Source organism: Cololabis saira, chromosome 18 (assembly GCF_033807715.1).
Source record: "Cololabis saira isolate AMF1-May2022 chromosome 18, fColSai1.1, whole genome shotgun sequence".
In the NCBI taxonomy this organism is placed as follows: domain Eukaryota; kingdom Metazoa; phylum Chordata; class Actinopteri; order Beloniformes; family Belonidae; genus Cololabis; species Cololabis saira.
The window spans coordinates 14,335,022-14,351,760 of record NC_084604.1 but is presented as its reverse complement, the minus strand read 5'-3'; the positions used below and the strand labels follow the sequence as shown (position 1 = coordinate 14,351,760).

The following is a 16,739-nucleotide window of genomic DNA, read 5'->3' as shown; positions in this document are numbered from 1 at the left end:
CTGACAATGGCATGATTCCAGACACCAGACGATCAGTTGGTGCATTCCTGATGAAAACACCTTTCAATCACTTCTGAATCGTCTTTCACTTGTGTCAATTGTCTTTACCTCTAAATATTTGCTAGCTAATTCATCAATTGTCTGTAGCACTTATAAACTCTCAATCCCAAATAATTGCAGGGCCACCCAGAGCTGAACAGCCTGCGTGGGAAATATTACCAGTGGCTAACGGAGTCGGGTCAAGATGAGAAAGCTGGTGAGGTGAAGGAGAGCGAGGGAGACTTCCAGGGTGCCATTCACCTCTACCTGAAAGCTGGATTACCGGCCAAAGCTGCCCGTCTGGCCATGAGCCATCCTGAGATAACCAGCAGCAGTGAGACTGTCAGTCGCATCGCTGCCAGTCTCATCAAGGGAGAGTTTTATGAAAGAGTGAGTGGATCTATTCTATGGTTGTTACTTAGAGAAAAATACTGCATATAATATCTTATCTTCTTCAAACAGATCTCTCCACTGAGTGTTATACTGTCTCCTACCACCTGTATGCTGTTTCTTTCTGTCTACTTTTCTGTTGAAGTTTGTCTAAAAACGTGTTTCTTTTCCTCTGCTTGTCTGTGGGCCTGTGTTTGTGTAGCAAATACTGTAGGTAAAAAAGCTGTGGTTATAGATGATCAAACCTTACACTATTGTTGGTATTTTGTAAGGATCTCATCATGTTTTTCCCTGGATAAGAACCTTATAAACTTAGCTCAGGTCTGTTTAATGGCCAAAATTACAATTGGCCTCCTGTGTTTTTAATTAATATTCTTCTAAGCAACCGGACACCCTACAAAATAAGAAGGAAGACTGTGTGGTTTGAAAATAAAAGAGCACAACATCACATAGGAGATGATGTCCACATGTCATAAGATGGTGTTGCGATGGCCTCCAGTGCTACCGTGCGAAACCTTGGTGTGATTTTCAACCATGATTTGCCATTTAAACTGTATATTAATCACGTTTGTAAAACAGCGTTTTTCCATCTCCATTATATCCCAAAGATTAGGAGCATCCTCTCCCAGAGTGATGCTGAAAAACTAATTCATGCGTTTGTATCTTCTAGGCTAGATTACTGTAATGTATTATTAGTAGGATGTCCAAGTAATTTGCTGAATAGGCTCCAGCTGATCCAAAATGCAGCAGCACGTGCTGACAGGAATCAACAAGAGAGACCACGTCTCTCCAGTGTTAGCCTCACTCCATTGGCTCCACGTATAAAATCAGAATCCAATAAAAAAGTGTTATTATTTGCGTATAAAACCCACAATGGCCTAGCTCCACGATATTTGCAAGACCTGATAGTACCTTATGTTCCTAACAGAGCTCTCTGTTCTCAGAGTGCAGGTTTACTCGTAGTTCCTAGAGTATCCAAATGTAGATTTGGAGGGCAGTTTTCTGCTACCAGGAACCGTTACTAAGGAACCAACTTCCAATCTGGGTTAAGGAGGCTGACACCACCTCCACCTTTAAAACCAAACTTAAAACCTTTCTGTTTAGTAAACCTCTAGTTAGTGTAAACTCTATTGTCTTAGGGCCAGGAGTCATAGCTGCAGCTGCAGGACCAGACCAGAGCAGCTGGTCTGAAACACAGCTTTATCCTAGATATGCTGCTATAGAGCTACGCTGCAGGGGGACTCCAACATGATCCACTGAGCGGGGCCCATCATCTCTCCTTCTCTTTCCTTTCTCAGTTATTGATTAGAAGTATCTCATAGCCACCTGTTTTCTCCATTGTTCTCGTAGTTTGTTGTGTTGGTCTTTTCTTGACACTCTTTGGCTTAAGGTTTTCCTCCCACTAGGGGAGTATTTACGTCCCACTGGTAATGTAATAAATGCTCGGGCTTCATGTTCTGAGTCTCTGGGAAGCGCCTAAAGACAACTTCTGTTGTAATAGATGCTATATAAATAAAATCAAACTGAACTGAATAATGTTTGAGTAAGTAATTTCACAATCATCTGCAGCTATAATAAAGATTTTTCCACCATTTATACAAAAGAGCATCATTGAGGTCCCGCCATGACGTTGTGTGAAAGGAACAAGGTGTTATGGAGTTACTGAGCTAATCTACTGATATTGGTGGAAACTGAAAAAAATAGCTATATTTTTTAGGCTTAATTTCTGTTGAAATGTTTTGAATAATTTTTCAGAAAAATACAGCTCTTTGATCAGAGTTGGTGAATCTAGCTATTGACATGATAACGAGTTTTTGATCGGATTTCTAAAGTATTTAAATCATGTAATGTCCGTTGTTTTCTCCTGACCAGGCAGGTGATCTGTATGAGAAGATCAGGAATAACCAGAGAGCTTTGGATTGCTACTGCAAAGGAGGAGCCTACAGGAAAGGTAAGGCAGTTGGGATCATGTATTGGTCTGTGATGCAGCTTTTATTCTATATGATTTATTTTGGGACTTTCAGTGAATTTGAATTTAAATACCTAAATCCAGGGGCAAACTGTTTGACAACAGGTCAGTACTTGAGTGTTTGTATTTAGTTGGTTATGCAAGGATAAGTTTCTCCTTCCTGTTTTTTCCTGTAGCGGTGGAGCTGGCTCGCGTTGCCTTCCCTGCTGAGGTGGTGAAACTGGAGGAGACCTGGGGAGATTACCTCGTCCAGCAGAAACAGATGGATGCTGCCATCAACCACTTCATTGAAGCAGGGTGGGTACGGTATAGCAGGGATGAGGGGGGAGAGGTGAGAACACACAGATATGGACAATAGGAGTGATGACATATGAAAAACAGTACAACAGAAAGAGGCAATAGCCCTTTAAATCATCACCAGGACTATGGTGGGGAGGTCTATAAATACCACTGCCTTCATGACCAAAAACATGACATGAAAACAGTTAATCAGGGCCCAGATTTGTTTTCTTTTTTAAATCAGTATCCCCAGACTTAAAGACTTGCATTTCTTTTAAATTAAGCAATAAAGTATCACTAAAACTGCTATGACGTGCTATATAAGACTTAATCGTGATAAAATGTCACTGTTGTCTTCCTTTTAGGTGTTCCTTTAAAGCGATCGAGGCGGCGATTGCAGCTCGTCAGTGGAAGAAAGCCGTTCACATCCTAGAGTTACAGGAGGACTCATCGGCAGGGAAATACTACGTGAAGATAGCTCAGTACTATGCCTCCATGCAGGACTATGAGGTGAGAGAGGGAGAGAAATGTACGGGGAGAACAGCAAAAGTGAAGAGTCAGTAAATCTTGGGTAGAATTAGTGGAGATAAATGTTAACCAGTAACCTGTAATATCCAAGCAGGACAGTACCACTTCATACAAATATAGTAATTGTTCAAGAAAATATGTTTCTTATATTTTAAAAAGGGTCAAAGTGATTTTTTTCTTTTTAAATGAGTACTTTAAATGAGAATAAAACATGGATTGCCATAAATGAACCTTTCCCTGGTTGGACATTTTAGGGGAGTGATGCTGCGTTTGAAACCACAATCACAAAGTTTGAATGGAACAGACAACAAACCAATCGCTTTATAGTCAGTTTTCCCATAAAATATTAGATTGTTATTTTATATTCCAGGAAAATAATAGTGCTGTTATTTGGTCATATAATTACCATATCTGCTGAACTTATGATCAGAAGCCAATCATGATATGTGGAAGCCAGAATTTTCTACTTTACAACAGAACAATGAAAAGGAAGCAAGATGATTGTGGGGGATGTGCAGTGACTCGTCCTGATGAGCTCAGCTCAGCCAAACAGCTGCCACACACCACCAGACTCTGAAAATAGCAGCATACTGCTCTCGGATTGCTCCATGGGCAAATTCACAGAAAGTAATTTAGATAACAAGCAAATTATAAACAATGGAGGAAGCACAAACCTGTCTATCTGTAGAAAAAATATCCTGCAAGAACAATGACCAAAAGATTTTTTTAATCTATATCATCAAGGTCGTCTAAATTAGTTGTTGCATTGAAGTCACTGCTGTCAGACATTCAGTTGGGTATGTGCTTGTGTTATGCAGCAGAGATTTATTCACAGCAAAGTGGTGGACACTTCCATTTTTCTTAAAAAAAAAAAGTATGGATGATTTTAAAATATTGTGATATTGAAGATATTATCTGAACTGTGTGTACTTTGTTTTTAAATGACCTGTAGGTGGCAGAACAGCTGTTTGTGAAAGGAGGTCACATTAAAGATGCCATAGATATGCACACCTCAGCGGGGCACTGGGAGGAAGCTCACAAGGTTTGACTCACTGAAATGTTAACATTCGTTCTAAGGACCTACATTTTCGATAATCATTTTCTTCTTTTATCAAATTAATCCTGATATCCCATAGTTTTCATTCAATATTTAACTAAAATGTCAGATGAAGTGATGGTCATAGCAGAGTAGTTTCCTCCCCAGTAAATATTGTAACTGTAATGTGGAAGAATTCATGAGGGTGTTTTCATTTGATACCTTTTGTTTACAGCTGGCGATGAAGTGCATGACAGAGGAAGAGGTTTCGGCTCTTTATGTTAGCAGAGGTCAGGAGCTGGAGAGGGACGGGAAGTTCAAGGAGGCTGAGAGGTAAATGCTAATTAGTTTTGACGATTTACACAAAAATGTGTAACCTCATTCTTAAAAAGTGAACACTAATGCTTGGCTTGGTTACAGACTGTTTACTGCAGTGAAGCACCCCGACCTTGCCATCGCTATGTACAAAAAGAAGCGGATGTTTGATGATGTTATTCGTTTAGTGGGCAAACATCACCCTGACCTGCTGACCGAGACCCATGTCCACCTTGCCAAGGTAAAACACATAAAGAAAATGGTTTTCAACATCAAAACATCAATACTGAGGACAAGAATTGAAGCTGATTGTCAAAAAGAATTTCAAATTGAATGCATTTTATTCATATATTCCATATATATGTATGTATATATGCGTGTGTGTGTGTGTGTGTGTGTGTATATATACACGCACATTGGGGCTGTCAATCAATTACACAGTTAACTTTAATCACAATTATTTGCACAAATAATTTCTATTGATCCTTAAAACATATTTTTCAAATCCCAATAATACAGTAGCAGAAATGTATCCTTACTTAAACAAATGGTTTTTGTTGTATTATTATGTTGAAAAACATGTCCTGAAAGTGAAAATAATATCCAATTAAAGCTGCAAGCAGCGATGAACGGGCCCTCGCACTCACGGCCACCGTCCCCCATAAGCATATCAGAAATGACACCACCCACGACTCTCTATGTCAAACCATTCAAAAGATATAGCAGAAAAAAGGGACAACCAATTAGAAGAAGGGGCGGGGCTAATTCAGGCCAAAGAAGGTCAAGGACTCCATACAGAATCTGATGATACCACCCACGACTCTCTATGTCAAACCATTCAAAAGTTATAGCAGAAAATCGGGACAACCAATCCGAAGAAGGGGCGGGGCTAATTTTCACCAATTATGGTCAAGGACTCAATACCGAGTCCCATGACACCACCCACAACTCTTTATGTCAAACCTTTCAAAAGTTATGGCAGAGAAAATTATTCTAGGGGGCGCTGTTGAGCCGTTAGGCCACGCCCATTAATGCAAACCATGAAATATCAAATTTATCGCCAGGCCTGGCTTGCGTGCAAAATTTGGTGACTTTTGGAGAACTATCAAATATGGACCAATCAGATGAAGGGGGGCACGCTTTTTGGCGTCTAGCGTCGCCACGGTAACACTTTTGAAAGAGAAAAGTAATGCGCGTAGTCGCAAGATGAAGACGCACATTTTGATGTATAACACACCTGGGTGCACGTTACGGTTCGGGCCGTATTAATTGCCGAAAGAATGGCATAAATTGCACCAAAATTACACAATTAATTAAGTTGCGACATGATACAGGTGTGTACCGATTTTCGTTCATGTACATCAAACCGTATTATGGGGCTTGAGGCTCAAAGATTTTTCTGTTTGAACCAATCAGATGATGGGTGGGCGCGCTTTTTGGCTTCTAGCGTCGCCACGGTAACGCTTTTGAAAGAGAAAAGTAATGCGTGGTGTCAGAGGATGGAGACTCACATTTTGATGTATAACACACCTGGGTGCACGTTACGGTTCGGGCCATATTAACTGCCGAAGGAAGGCATACATTTCGTCAAAATGACACGATTAATTCAAAATGGCCGACTTCCTGTTCGGTTTCTCGACATGACGCCCAGAGACTTTTCTTTAAGTTGCGCCATGATACAGGTGTGTACCGATTTTCGTGCATGTACGACAAGCCGCATTGTGGGGCTTGAGGCACAAAGTTTTCAAGGGGGCGCTGTTGAGCTATTTTGCCACGCCCATTAATGCAAACCATTAAATATCAAATTTTTCGCCAGGCCTGACTTGCATGCAAAATTTGGTGACTTTTTGGGCACGTTTAAGGGGGCAAAAAGGCCTTCCTTTTGTCAGAAAAATAATAATAATAACGCGAAGAATTCCTACAGATACAATAGGGCCTTCGCACTGAAGGTGCTCGGGCCCTAATTAAACATCCCCCGTTTTTAAGCAGTTTTTAACAAACATATTTACAGCCTCTTTGCAGCCTAAAACCAGTCTGGCTTATATTGTTTAATTTCACATTCGTGACAACTCTGAAGGGGTTAATTGTTTTTAACCACATCAGTTGAATTTATATGAAGAAAGCAATTCATTTATAGTACGAGGCGTAGCCTTTAGATTGGCAGTCGGCTCAGCTATCGGCTAGCCATTATTACTTTGTAATCAGCAGTTTATACTAATCCAGCCTCGACTAAAAGCAGCAGTAGTTTGTCATTTCGCTACGGAAACAACATGTGAAGCAGGATGTGCTGTTGTAAACGTTTGCTGGCAGCTCTGCAGCTCCTTGGACGTGGATCAGCTAAAGGAGCTCCCAGCCACAGCTAACACACTTACTTGGCCGGGGTTCTAACGAAGCTGAGTCGGGCTGAAAATGCAACATCACAATGCTGTAGGCCAATGATTTGCCAGAGAGTAAAGTGTCTGATGAGCTTCCAGCCACACCTAACTTTGATTGACATACGTGGGTGTGTGTGTGTTCCTGTCAGTTTTGGCTTCCAAGGCGTCGCACCATACAAGGAAAAAGTATACATATATATATATATATATTTTTGCTTTATTTTACAGTCTATGAAGAGGCTTCAAAACCACGTTACAGAAAACTAATCTGTCATGTAAGCGATGCTTTATGCATTGTATTTTACAGTCTATTACACACACCATCCATCTAACTTCTGGAATGGTGCTCGTGCGGAACACACTACTACACACACACACACTAGTACCTACTGTACTCAGTTCAGCTCCGCTCAACTACTGTTTTAAGGGTTTTCCACTAGGTGATAGCACCAGTTAGTACCTCCTTTTTTCGCACCTACTTGGCGGTATTCTAACCAAGCTGAGGGCTGGAGCTGAAGATGCAATATCCCCGGGCTGTAGGCCAGTGATTGGCCAGAGAGCAACTCCTTCACACACCCACCATATTTTAAACCTGGCAACAGCAACTATATTTACTTTACAACTAAACTTCAGTACAGCAAAAGATGGCAAGCAAGCCTACTCCATGGTGCAATGAAGAGAAAAAATCACAGGTCTTTTGGGCCGCCTTGCCATGAAGGCTCCGCCCACATTGAGGTGGGACTAAACTGTAATGGAAAACGACTGAGACTGAGGCTAGTGGAGTCAAAGGGAGTCGAGTCGAGTCGAAAACTGGAAAAGGCTTATGATTCGTTGCAGTTCCTCAACTGATCAATAGAGGCTGGCTGCAAAAGCAAGTCCATCTAAACGGACTCCCATGTTAAGATGTCCAACTTTAAAGCAGAAATAAATATTTACAGCCTGGTTCAAACATCTGTTTTGGTCTCAATCATTTGATTTCACACCCATGACAACTATTTTGGTGAGTGAATTTTTTTGTACCATGCAAGGAGAAATTCAAGATTCTTTATTTGTCATTGAGCCAGTGTCCTGGCACAACGATAGTTCATTCCAGCACAGCCCGTCCAAAGAGAACAAAAACAAACAAAGATGATAAGACATGGGTAGACAGGTGCCTGCGGCTGCAGCCAAAAGGTCAGCCCAACCCTTTCATTAGGTCAGAAAAGACAAGAAAAGAGGAGGGAAAAAAAGTGGGTGTCCAGCACAAGCAGCCCAAGTGAGCGCATGCAGCCTCCCGGTGCAAAGCATCGTCATAGGTTGCTGTACTGGGGGGGGGGGTAGGTATATGTGTGAGTAAGTTAGTTTATATAAAGCATTACATTCATTTCTAATATGATTGATTGGCAGATGGTTCAGCCAATGGCTAGCCATTATAACTTCCTTATCAGTAATTGTCATGCGCTTAGTGAAGCAACCACCATTTGTATAAACCCAGCGTCAGCTAAACGTCACTCATTTTTGATTATGGTCAACATGTTAAATGGTATATTCTGCTGTAAACGTCTCACAGCATCTCGGCTGAAAACTGGTTGGGAGCAAAGCTAACTTTGATTGCGATGCGGTGGGGTTGTCCCCATCGGCTTCTAGAGCAACATGACTGCGCCCTGTACGAGGAAAAACTGCTTTCAAAACCCGTCTTCAGAAACCAATGGGTCACATGACCTTATGGTTTGTCCATCGTCTCATACAGTCTATGGTCTATTACAGCGGTACCTTCCTGTTTCTCAGAAGTACAGGTTGTACAGCCTCCAAAGTCACAGTTTATTCTTATTCTAATTTAGTTCACTTTTTTATTACCATGTATGAACAATCTGGTTGTCAAGATTACCTACTTGTGATGCATAATTTATGATCTTATATAAAAATGCTTGTTGCAGGAGTTGGAGACTGAGTCCAGATTCTCAGAAGCGGAGTACCACTTCATGGAGGCTAAAGAGTGGAAGGCTGCTGTCAACATGTACAGAGTCAATGATATGTGGGAGGAAGCATACAGGGTACATCCATCACATGTGTTTTCATCACTTAATGCCTCTTACAATTTCAAAGTTAACAGAACATATTTTTCACCACCGCTAGTGCTACTAAATTCATCATCTGATGTATATAATTTAATACTTACAGTATATTCATATATATAAAATTAATTATTAGATGCTTTAGAACATATTCTATTCTTGGTCACCCATGAAAGGAATTTGGTACTTGAACTTAATGTTACCCAGATAGCAAAATATGAGTGAATCAACGTTGAAATATTTCATATTTCAAAATAAAACAAAACCGTGACATAAACCCCAAACCATGACAAAATCAACCTTTTTGACCATAATTCAACATTGAATTAATATATTCTGCTATCTGGGTATACATATGACCCCGGTTCTCTGAGTAGCATGGGTCAGTGTCTCACTATGGGGAACACCTCCTGCGTGACCTCAACAGAAACTAAAATGCCGTTCCACCAACGACCAATGGCTGGCACCAGTGACGTCTATGTCAGGCGTCATTCAAAACTTTAGGTTACTCACTATATTCTCACATAGTCTCTCATGCACATTCCTTAGAAACATTTCTTTCATTACAACTATCCTGATTAGCTGGTGATCATGATGATGTGACACCATCCTATAAGTAGCTTGTGGGATGCACTGATAAGACATGAATGTCATTGACACACTTAAGCCTGAATTATGGTTCTGTGTCAAACCAACGCAGAGCACACGCTGCTGCCGTGACGCCGTCGTGAACCCTTCGGACTCTTTTCCTGAATGGTTTATCCGACTTTTTCTGGTCACAGTGAATCAAAGAGATAAGGACAACTATTGTGCAAAAAACTAAAACAAGAAAAATCACAAATACACGAAGAAAAGAGCGCTGAAAGTTCACGACTGCTTCAAACCGGAAACCGGAAATGCGTTGCTACCAAGCGAACCAATCACAGCCCTCTCCGTCTGCGTGTGGTCTGCGTTGCCTAGACGCGTAGTTACAATTTTCGGGACGTGCACGTCAGCGACGGCGTCAGTGACAACCTGTCCCTGCGCTGGCGGACATGTTCTGACTGCATGTTCCGCCAGCCCGTGCATCGCCGGCCAGTGCAGAGCTATCAGAATCAAGTTGTGGCAATGCGCCCTCACTCTCAACAAAGTGCGCTGCTGGAAATCCCTCATATATACAGGATTGTCTTAGAAAATTAGAATATTGTGATAAAGTTCTTTATTTTCTGTAATGCAATTTAAAAAAAAAAAAAAAAAATGTCATACATTCTGGATTCATTACAAATCGACTGAAATATTGCAAACCTTTTATTATTTTAATATTGCTGATTATGGCTTACAGTTTAAGATTAAGATTCCCAGAATATTCAAATTTTTTGAGATATAGGATATTTGAGTTTTCTTGACAGAGGTGAAAGACCAGAACTGGCTGTGTAAAAGTATTGCTTGTCCCTGTTCTCGGTAGGAACTTTTTCTGGCCGGCATAATGGTATATAAGCTCCCGATGAGGTCATGCAGGAGGCGTTCCCCATAGTGAGACATAAAATGAATGCTATGAAAGAGAACTTATAATAACAAAAAATGTTAAAACACATATGTTGCATTAGTTATATCTTAATAGAGCACAATATACTTTCTGACAAATACAATATAATAATGTATGTATGTAGCTTTGGGATATGTAGCTAATTATGTTTGTAGCTGTGGTCCACCACATTATAAATATGATAAAGAATATTTATTAAACTCTGAAATATCTGATGTCTGTGTTAGGTGGCAAAGAGCTATGGTGGTGCAGGTGCTCAGAAACAGGTGGCCTTCCTGTGGGCAAGGAGTCTGGGTGGAGAGGCTGCTGTCAAGCTACTCACTAAATTCGGCCTCCTGGAGTACGCCATTGAGTCTTCAGCAAATAACTTGTGAGCAGTACTTAAACTAAGGATACAGTATCCTATTAAGTTTTGTTAAAGTGCTTAAATTAGTAATATTGAAAGAAATTGTTAAAACATACTTTTGCATCTTTTCAGTAGGTTTTAGTTTGAAAGTAATTCTTAATAGTAAATCTTCATTTCCATCTGTCCATCTAAATGTGTGTAAGCATGACATGGTTTTCTGTTTTGTCCTCTTCCCTCCAGAACATTTGACTTTGCATTTGAATTAGCTCGCCTTTCATGTAAGGAAAAGATTCCTGAGATCCACCTCAAGCATGCCATATACCTGGAAGATGAGGTAAATCCACTGGAGAAGTTGAAGAAGGGGATTCTTTGTTGAAAACTGTGACCCTATCATGGAACGATGTTCATCCCTTTGTAATAAGATCAGTCTCATTAAAATCCTTTTTTATTTTGTGTTGGAGGAGGTAATCTCCCATATGAATGTAGCTCCTGACATGCTTATTTTATTGCCATTATTGTAAATTTCTACCAGCAATAATGCCAGTCATGGCACATGTTTTGTTTTATAGGGAAAATTTTCTGAGGCAGAAGTTGAATTCATCAAGGCAGGGAAACCCAAAGAAGCTGTGTTCATGTGAGTATTGCATGATGTGATTTTTTTATTTTTTGTTTATTTGACTGCTAATACATTTAGAACAATTTAGAACATTTAGAACGGTTGTGTCTATGCGTTCCAGGTACGTCCACAACAAGGACTGGGCCAATGCTCAGCGGGTGGCCGAGGGCCATGATCCAGAGAGCGTGTCTGAGGTTCTGGTTGGCCAAGCCAAGTTCTGCTTTGAACAGAAAGACTTCCAAAAGTCTGAAGCCTTCCTGCTCCGCGCCCAGAGGCCTGAGTTAGCTGTTAAATTCTACAAGGTAACTCTGACGAGAAGCTGGTTTAGAACACCTTTATAACTATTTTATACTTTTTGTCCCGATTCTTTGTTTCATAGCTCTTTTTTTGTTCCTATTTTTTTTTTTTTTTTTGCATTTATCAGGATGCGGACATGTGGAGTGATGCTATGCGAATCTGTAAGGAGTATCTTCCCAACAAGTTTTCCATGCTGCAAGAGGAGTATGAGAAGGAGACTTCCAAGAAGGGGATTCGGTAAGCTATCAAAAAATACAATACTTTTCTAGTCCAAAAAGCTTTCTAATGGGGATTAGATTTATTTTATTTTTTTACCATGTGTAAATGAAATCATGCCTTGCATCTGAAGCTATATACGAATGTATTTACACAGTAACCTGTGTGCGTGTGCGTGCGTGCGTGCGTGCAGACATTGTTCCTTACATCATAAACCAAATCAATACAAACCCATAATGAAAAGCTTATGGCTATAGGTGAGTTTATAGCTAATAAAAAAGAGTCAGTTTGATCTTTTACTAAAACACAACTCGCATGCTTTTTCAAACTGAAATACTCAACAAAGAAAGGTCATTAGTGAGCAAATGAACAGCATTCAGTTCTCATCCCGCTCCTGTCCCTTCTCCCTCTTTAATGACCTGTTGGCGAAAACATCAAATGTTACCATTGGAAACGAATGAGAATGAGTGGCGGCCGGGGCGGCTCTGTCTCTCCGGGCGGGCTGGCCCCCTGCCGGGTGGGGGTCGCTGGCCTGAAGGGTGAGGGCCTCCTGGCCGCGTGTCCGGCCCGGACCGGGTGGCCGGGGATTGCCTGGGTCGCGGTCCGCCGCCGCGGGATCCCTGGCTGCTTCTTTCCGCGCCGTGGGGGCCCCGCCCGCGGGCCCCCTCGGCCGCCGCCGGGTGGGGGGGGGGGGCCTCGCAGGCGGTGGGTTGCCTCCCTCCTACTTCTCCCCTCTGTGGGGTTGCCGGTGGCCTGGGTTCCGGGCTCTTCCTTGTCGGCCTCTGGTCTCATGGGTGGCGGGGTTGCTCCCCCCCCTCCCCCACTATAGATACACTTCAGGTGGAGCTTTGTTTGGTTTATTACACACACACACACACACACACACACACACACACACACACACACACACACACACACACACACACACACACACACACATATAGTAATTTAGTCACACGCATACACACACACACACACACACACACACACACACACACACACACACACACACACACATGCATGATCATATACATACACACACACACACATAGACATACACACTGGCTTGTTCACCTGCATGCTGGCTCTCTAGTTTTTGGGTTTAGGTAGCGGTAGCGATAGCTTAGCTCAGACTGCGATCAGATCTCAAGATTTAGGTCGATTGCTGTTCGTGTTTTGGATGGCTCCGTGCCGGTTTCGTGCTTTGTTTGTGGTTTTTTTGTTGCAGATTTCCAGTGCTTGACGTGTGTCTCCGTGTGTTCCTGCTTCCTGGATTGGCAGTGGATGTCGTCACTACCCCCCCCCACCCCCTCCCCCCCAAAAAAAAAAAAAAAAAACACTGGGTTTGTATGTGTATATTTATGTATGTGTACGCATATGTGTGCGTATATATATGTATATATTACATATAGTAATAATGCACATATATACACTTTTGGTTTCTACCGTCATGGTATCAATCAATAATATGTGTGCAGACAAGGTAAAAAAAAAAAAAAAAAAAAAAAAAGAGAATGAGTGGTTAAAGGGAAAAAAATGCTGCATTACTCCTGCAGAGTTTATAAATGAGGTTTCAAATAAGTGCCCACCTCACTTTTTCTTTAGGACATCTTCCAACCCATGATGAAAGTATAGCTTACGTGCAGACAATGCCTTTAGCTCAAGGATGTGCAGTGTTCATTTTATTGCTATGTAAGACGAATAAACGTATTTAGACATGAAGTAAACATCTCAAATGATATAAATGTTGATAGTGATACTAGTGTTACTGCTGCCAATAAAGTTCTTTGACAATTTGAAATCTGAGGTGTATTTCACACAGGAAATTCTGAGGATGTGGGTATTATTTTTCTTAAAGTAACTTTAACTAGACAGCTAATATTTATGTAACTGTAAAGCTCATCATGTTTCTTAGATAGAAATAATTGAAAGATTAAAGACACGGTAACATAGCTGCACTGAGCGCATTCTGTCAGCCGGGCTCACTTCGCATTCCTGATGATAAATTGGTTTTTAACTTTCACATAACATTTAACATTATGTTTTTTTTTGTTGAAAATAGTTCCGTTCAATTTTGCAACTAATCAAGGAGGAGACCTCGATAAGTGAAGAAATTAAACAGAACTATTTTCAACAACATTTTAAATCAAAGAAAGGTTTTGTGACGTGTTTTGACTTTCCTATATAAAATGTCTTCCACATTAACTTATAATGCAAAGAATTAGTTTGTGCTTACTTATGTGACTTGTTGTTTCAGGGGTGTGGAGGGGCTGCTGGAGCAGGCTAGGGAGTGGGAACAATCAGGTGAATACTCCAGAGCGGTGGAGTGTTACCTGAAGGTGAAAGATGACTCCAACACAGCCCTGATGGAGAAGTGCTGGATGAAGGTAAATTCTCTTCCTTAATCATCGTCCCAAAAATATTTATTTCATGAATTTCACCTGATTACAACTCACATTTTTGTGTACGAGTTTTAACAACATAAATGACTATGTACATGATGTTGCTACTGAAGCAAGAAGCTGTCATACATTTGACAGAACAGAGAACTTCAAACTTGTTTTTCATTCAATAAATATGTCAGTTTCTAAGAACACCTATTTTTTTAATTAAAAGAAAAATAAAATAAACAATAATAAAAAAAATTAACTCAAGTTACATTTCACGCTGACCTACATTTTAACATGTATCAGAACATTCTTCTTACCTGTTGCAAATGTTCACTCGCTAGTGCCCATCTAAGTACTTGAAAAAACAGCACTCAGCATGTACAGTATATACATCAAGGCAAGGAATTACAAGAAATAAAGGCTGTAGTCAATTATGATGCATTACCGAAATGCTGCAGTAAATAAAAAGGTTTTCAAACTTGACTTCTCTCAGATGTAAGTCGCTTTGGATAAAAGCGACTTTAGAAATTAAGTGTAATACTCACTGACTGGTCGTTTGTGTGCTCATGCTTCCAGGCAGCAGAGTTGTCCATCAAGTTCCTGAGCGGAGACCGAGCGCTGGAAGTGGTCCAGGTGGTCGGGCCACGACTCACTCAGCTAAAAAAGTACAATGCTGTGGGTGAAAAGATAATTTTTTGGATTAAGAATATGTTCACACAACAGTTATCACAAATAAACACTCCCCATTAAGGACAGGATTGTTCTTGTTATGTAATGTCCATCATGTCTGTCTGACTGGATCTTTCTCTGTTGTCTTGTGTCTGTATTTGTGGGGTCAAGGCTGCTGAGCTCTATTTAAACATGGACCTCATCAAAGAGGCAATCGATGTCTTCATTGAGGGCGAGGAGTGGAACAAAGCCAAGAGAGTGGCGAAGGACCTCCAGCCGAGGTTTTGAAAACAGTTTCCACATACACAAAATCAAAATAGAAGTAACTTGAAGCAAAGTGAATTGTTGGGCTTTATTTTTAATGTAACAACCTATAACTAGTGCTGATTTGGTAGGTATGAAGACTACGTGGACCAGAAGTACAAAGAGCACCTTAAGAACCAAGGAAGAGTTGAGTCTGTGAGTACAAGAACGCTATGACACATAAGAACTCACAAGTACAAGTTTCCTCTTCGGATAGTAACCCCACCACATTATCAATCCAAGAAGTAATGTTTTGGTCTGATGATAACTAAAAAGGACTTTTAAAAATATATTCATATTCAACAATAGAAATTAAGTTTCGCACTCTGTTTTAAGAAACTGAAAAGCTTGTTTTGTGACTGTGATCAGCTAGTTGGTGTGGATGTCGTGGCAGCGTTGGACCTGTATGCAGAGAGGGGCCAGTGGGACAAATGTCTGGACACAGCCGCCAAACAGGTACAAAGCATGCAATGGCCTTCGTGGGGCAAACTTTGTAGGATATGTTGGGTAAATGAGACAACATCTTTGAATGTAAACATCAAAGAGCAATAGCTCAGCTAGTTTATTGCACTTATTGATAAGTTCAAGCTATTTGTCATGAATGTAATAAAAGCCCAGCTTAATGTTTCCGGACTTTCCCTGGTAGAGATGGGAGAGATTGGTCTCAGCACTGACCCAATTTTTTCAGTTTGGTAAGATTGTTTAGGCTTTCTTTTGGTTTAACTACTTGATTTGTCTATTCTAAAAAATAAATTAAAAGCTATCATTACAACTTGTTGTTTTAGTCTTCTAGTTAGTGCCCCAAGTATTAAAAGTTATAACAACACATCAGGCAGTACGAGATGTTAGAAACTCATTTTTAGTGCGATTTACATTATGCATTTATTCACGTCACACACAGTATAATAAAGCCCTATCTTATATCAGGGGGACATACATTCTTGATGGAGGGGCAATTCTTGCCTACAAGCAATCTGCTGTACTGCACTGCTGTAGGATGGAAAAACAAAAAAAAAGTGTGAAAATATATCAGCTGGTTTGGAGATGAATTACACCGACATAAGTTGTCTTATTCTGTTGGGGTCTTTTTGTGGTTGCCACATGGTTTAAAATATTTTATCCTTTAAAAGGTTCATAGTCATTGTCCCTGTTTCAAGTGTTTGTTTGGTTTTGTCTTGTCTTGTTTTGCTTTTATCAGGCATTTCACTTATACAACCCCAATTTCCAAAAGGTTGGGCTGCTGTGTAAAATGTAAATAAAAACAGAATGCAATGATTTGGAAATCACGTAAACTCATATTTTATTCCCAATAGAATGTACATTAAGCTATAAATCACATTTAGCCATATCATGGAATATATTAGCTCATTTTGGATTTGGTGGGAGAAACAC

The 16,739-nt window shown here is 40.5% G+C and overlaps 1 protein-coding gene across 1 annotated transcript in view; it reads left to right on the top strand.

Moving 5' to 3' along the window:
- ift172 (intraflagellar transport 172) overlaps positions 1-16,739 on the top strand; it is a 59,598-nt gene that overhangs the window by 32,785 nt on the left and 10,074 nt on the right. Inside the window, exons 22-39 of the mRNA XM_061706967.1 lie at positions 181-429; positions 2,302-2,380; positions 2,575-2,695; positions 3,043-3,187; positions 4,158-4,247; positions 4,477-4,574; positions 4,662-4,797; positions 8,848-8,964; positions 10,738-10,880; positions 11,097-11,190; positions 11,426-11,490; positions 11,594-11,774; positions 11,897-12,006; positions 14,243-14,372; positions 14,952-15,050; positions 15,216-15,325; positions 15,440-15,503; positions 15,717-15,803. Coding sequence (XP_061562951.1) covers positions 181-429; positions 2,302-2,380; positions 2,575-2,695; positions 3,043-3,187; positions 4,158-4,247; positions 4,477-4,574; positions 4,662-4,797; positions 8,848-8,964; positions 10,738-10,880; positions 11,097-11,190; positions 11,426-11,490; positions 11,594-11,774; positions 11,897-12,006; positions 14,243-14,372; positions 14,952-15,050; positions 15,216-15,325; positions 15,440-15,503; positions 15,717-15,803 — 2,118 coding nt within the window. The remainder of the gene's footprint in view (positions 1-180; positions 430-2,301; positions 2,381-2,574; positions 2,696-3,042; positions 3,188-4,157; positions 4,248-4,476; positions 4,575-4,661; positions 4,798-8,847; positions 8,965-10,737; positions 10,881-11,096; positions 11,191-11,425; positions 11,491-11,593; positions 11,775-11,896; positions 12,007-14,242; positions 14,373-14,951; positions 15,051-15,215; positions 15,326-15,439; positions 15,504-15,716; positions 15,804-16,739) is intronic.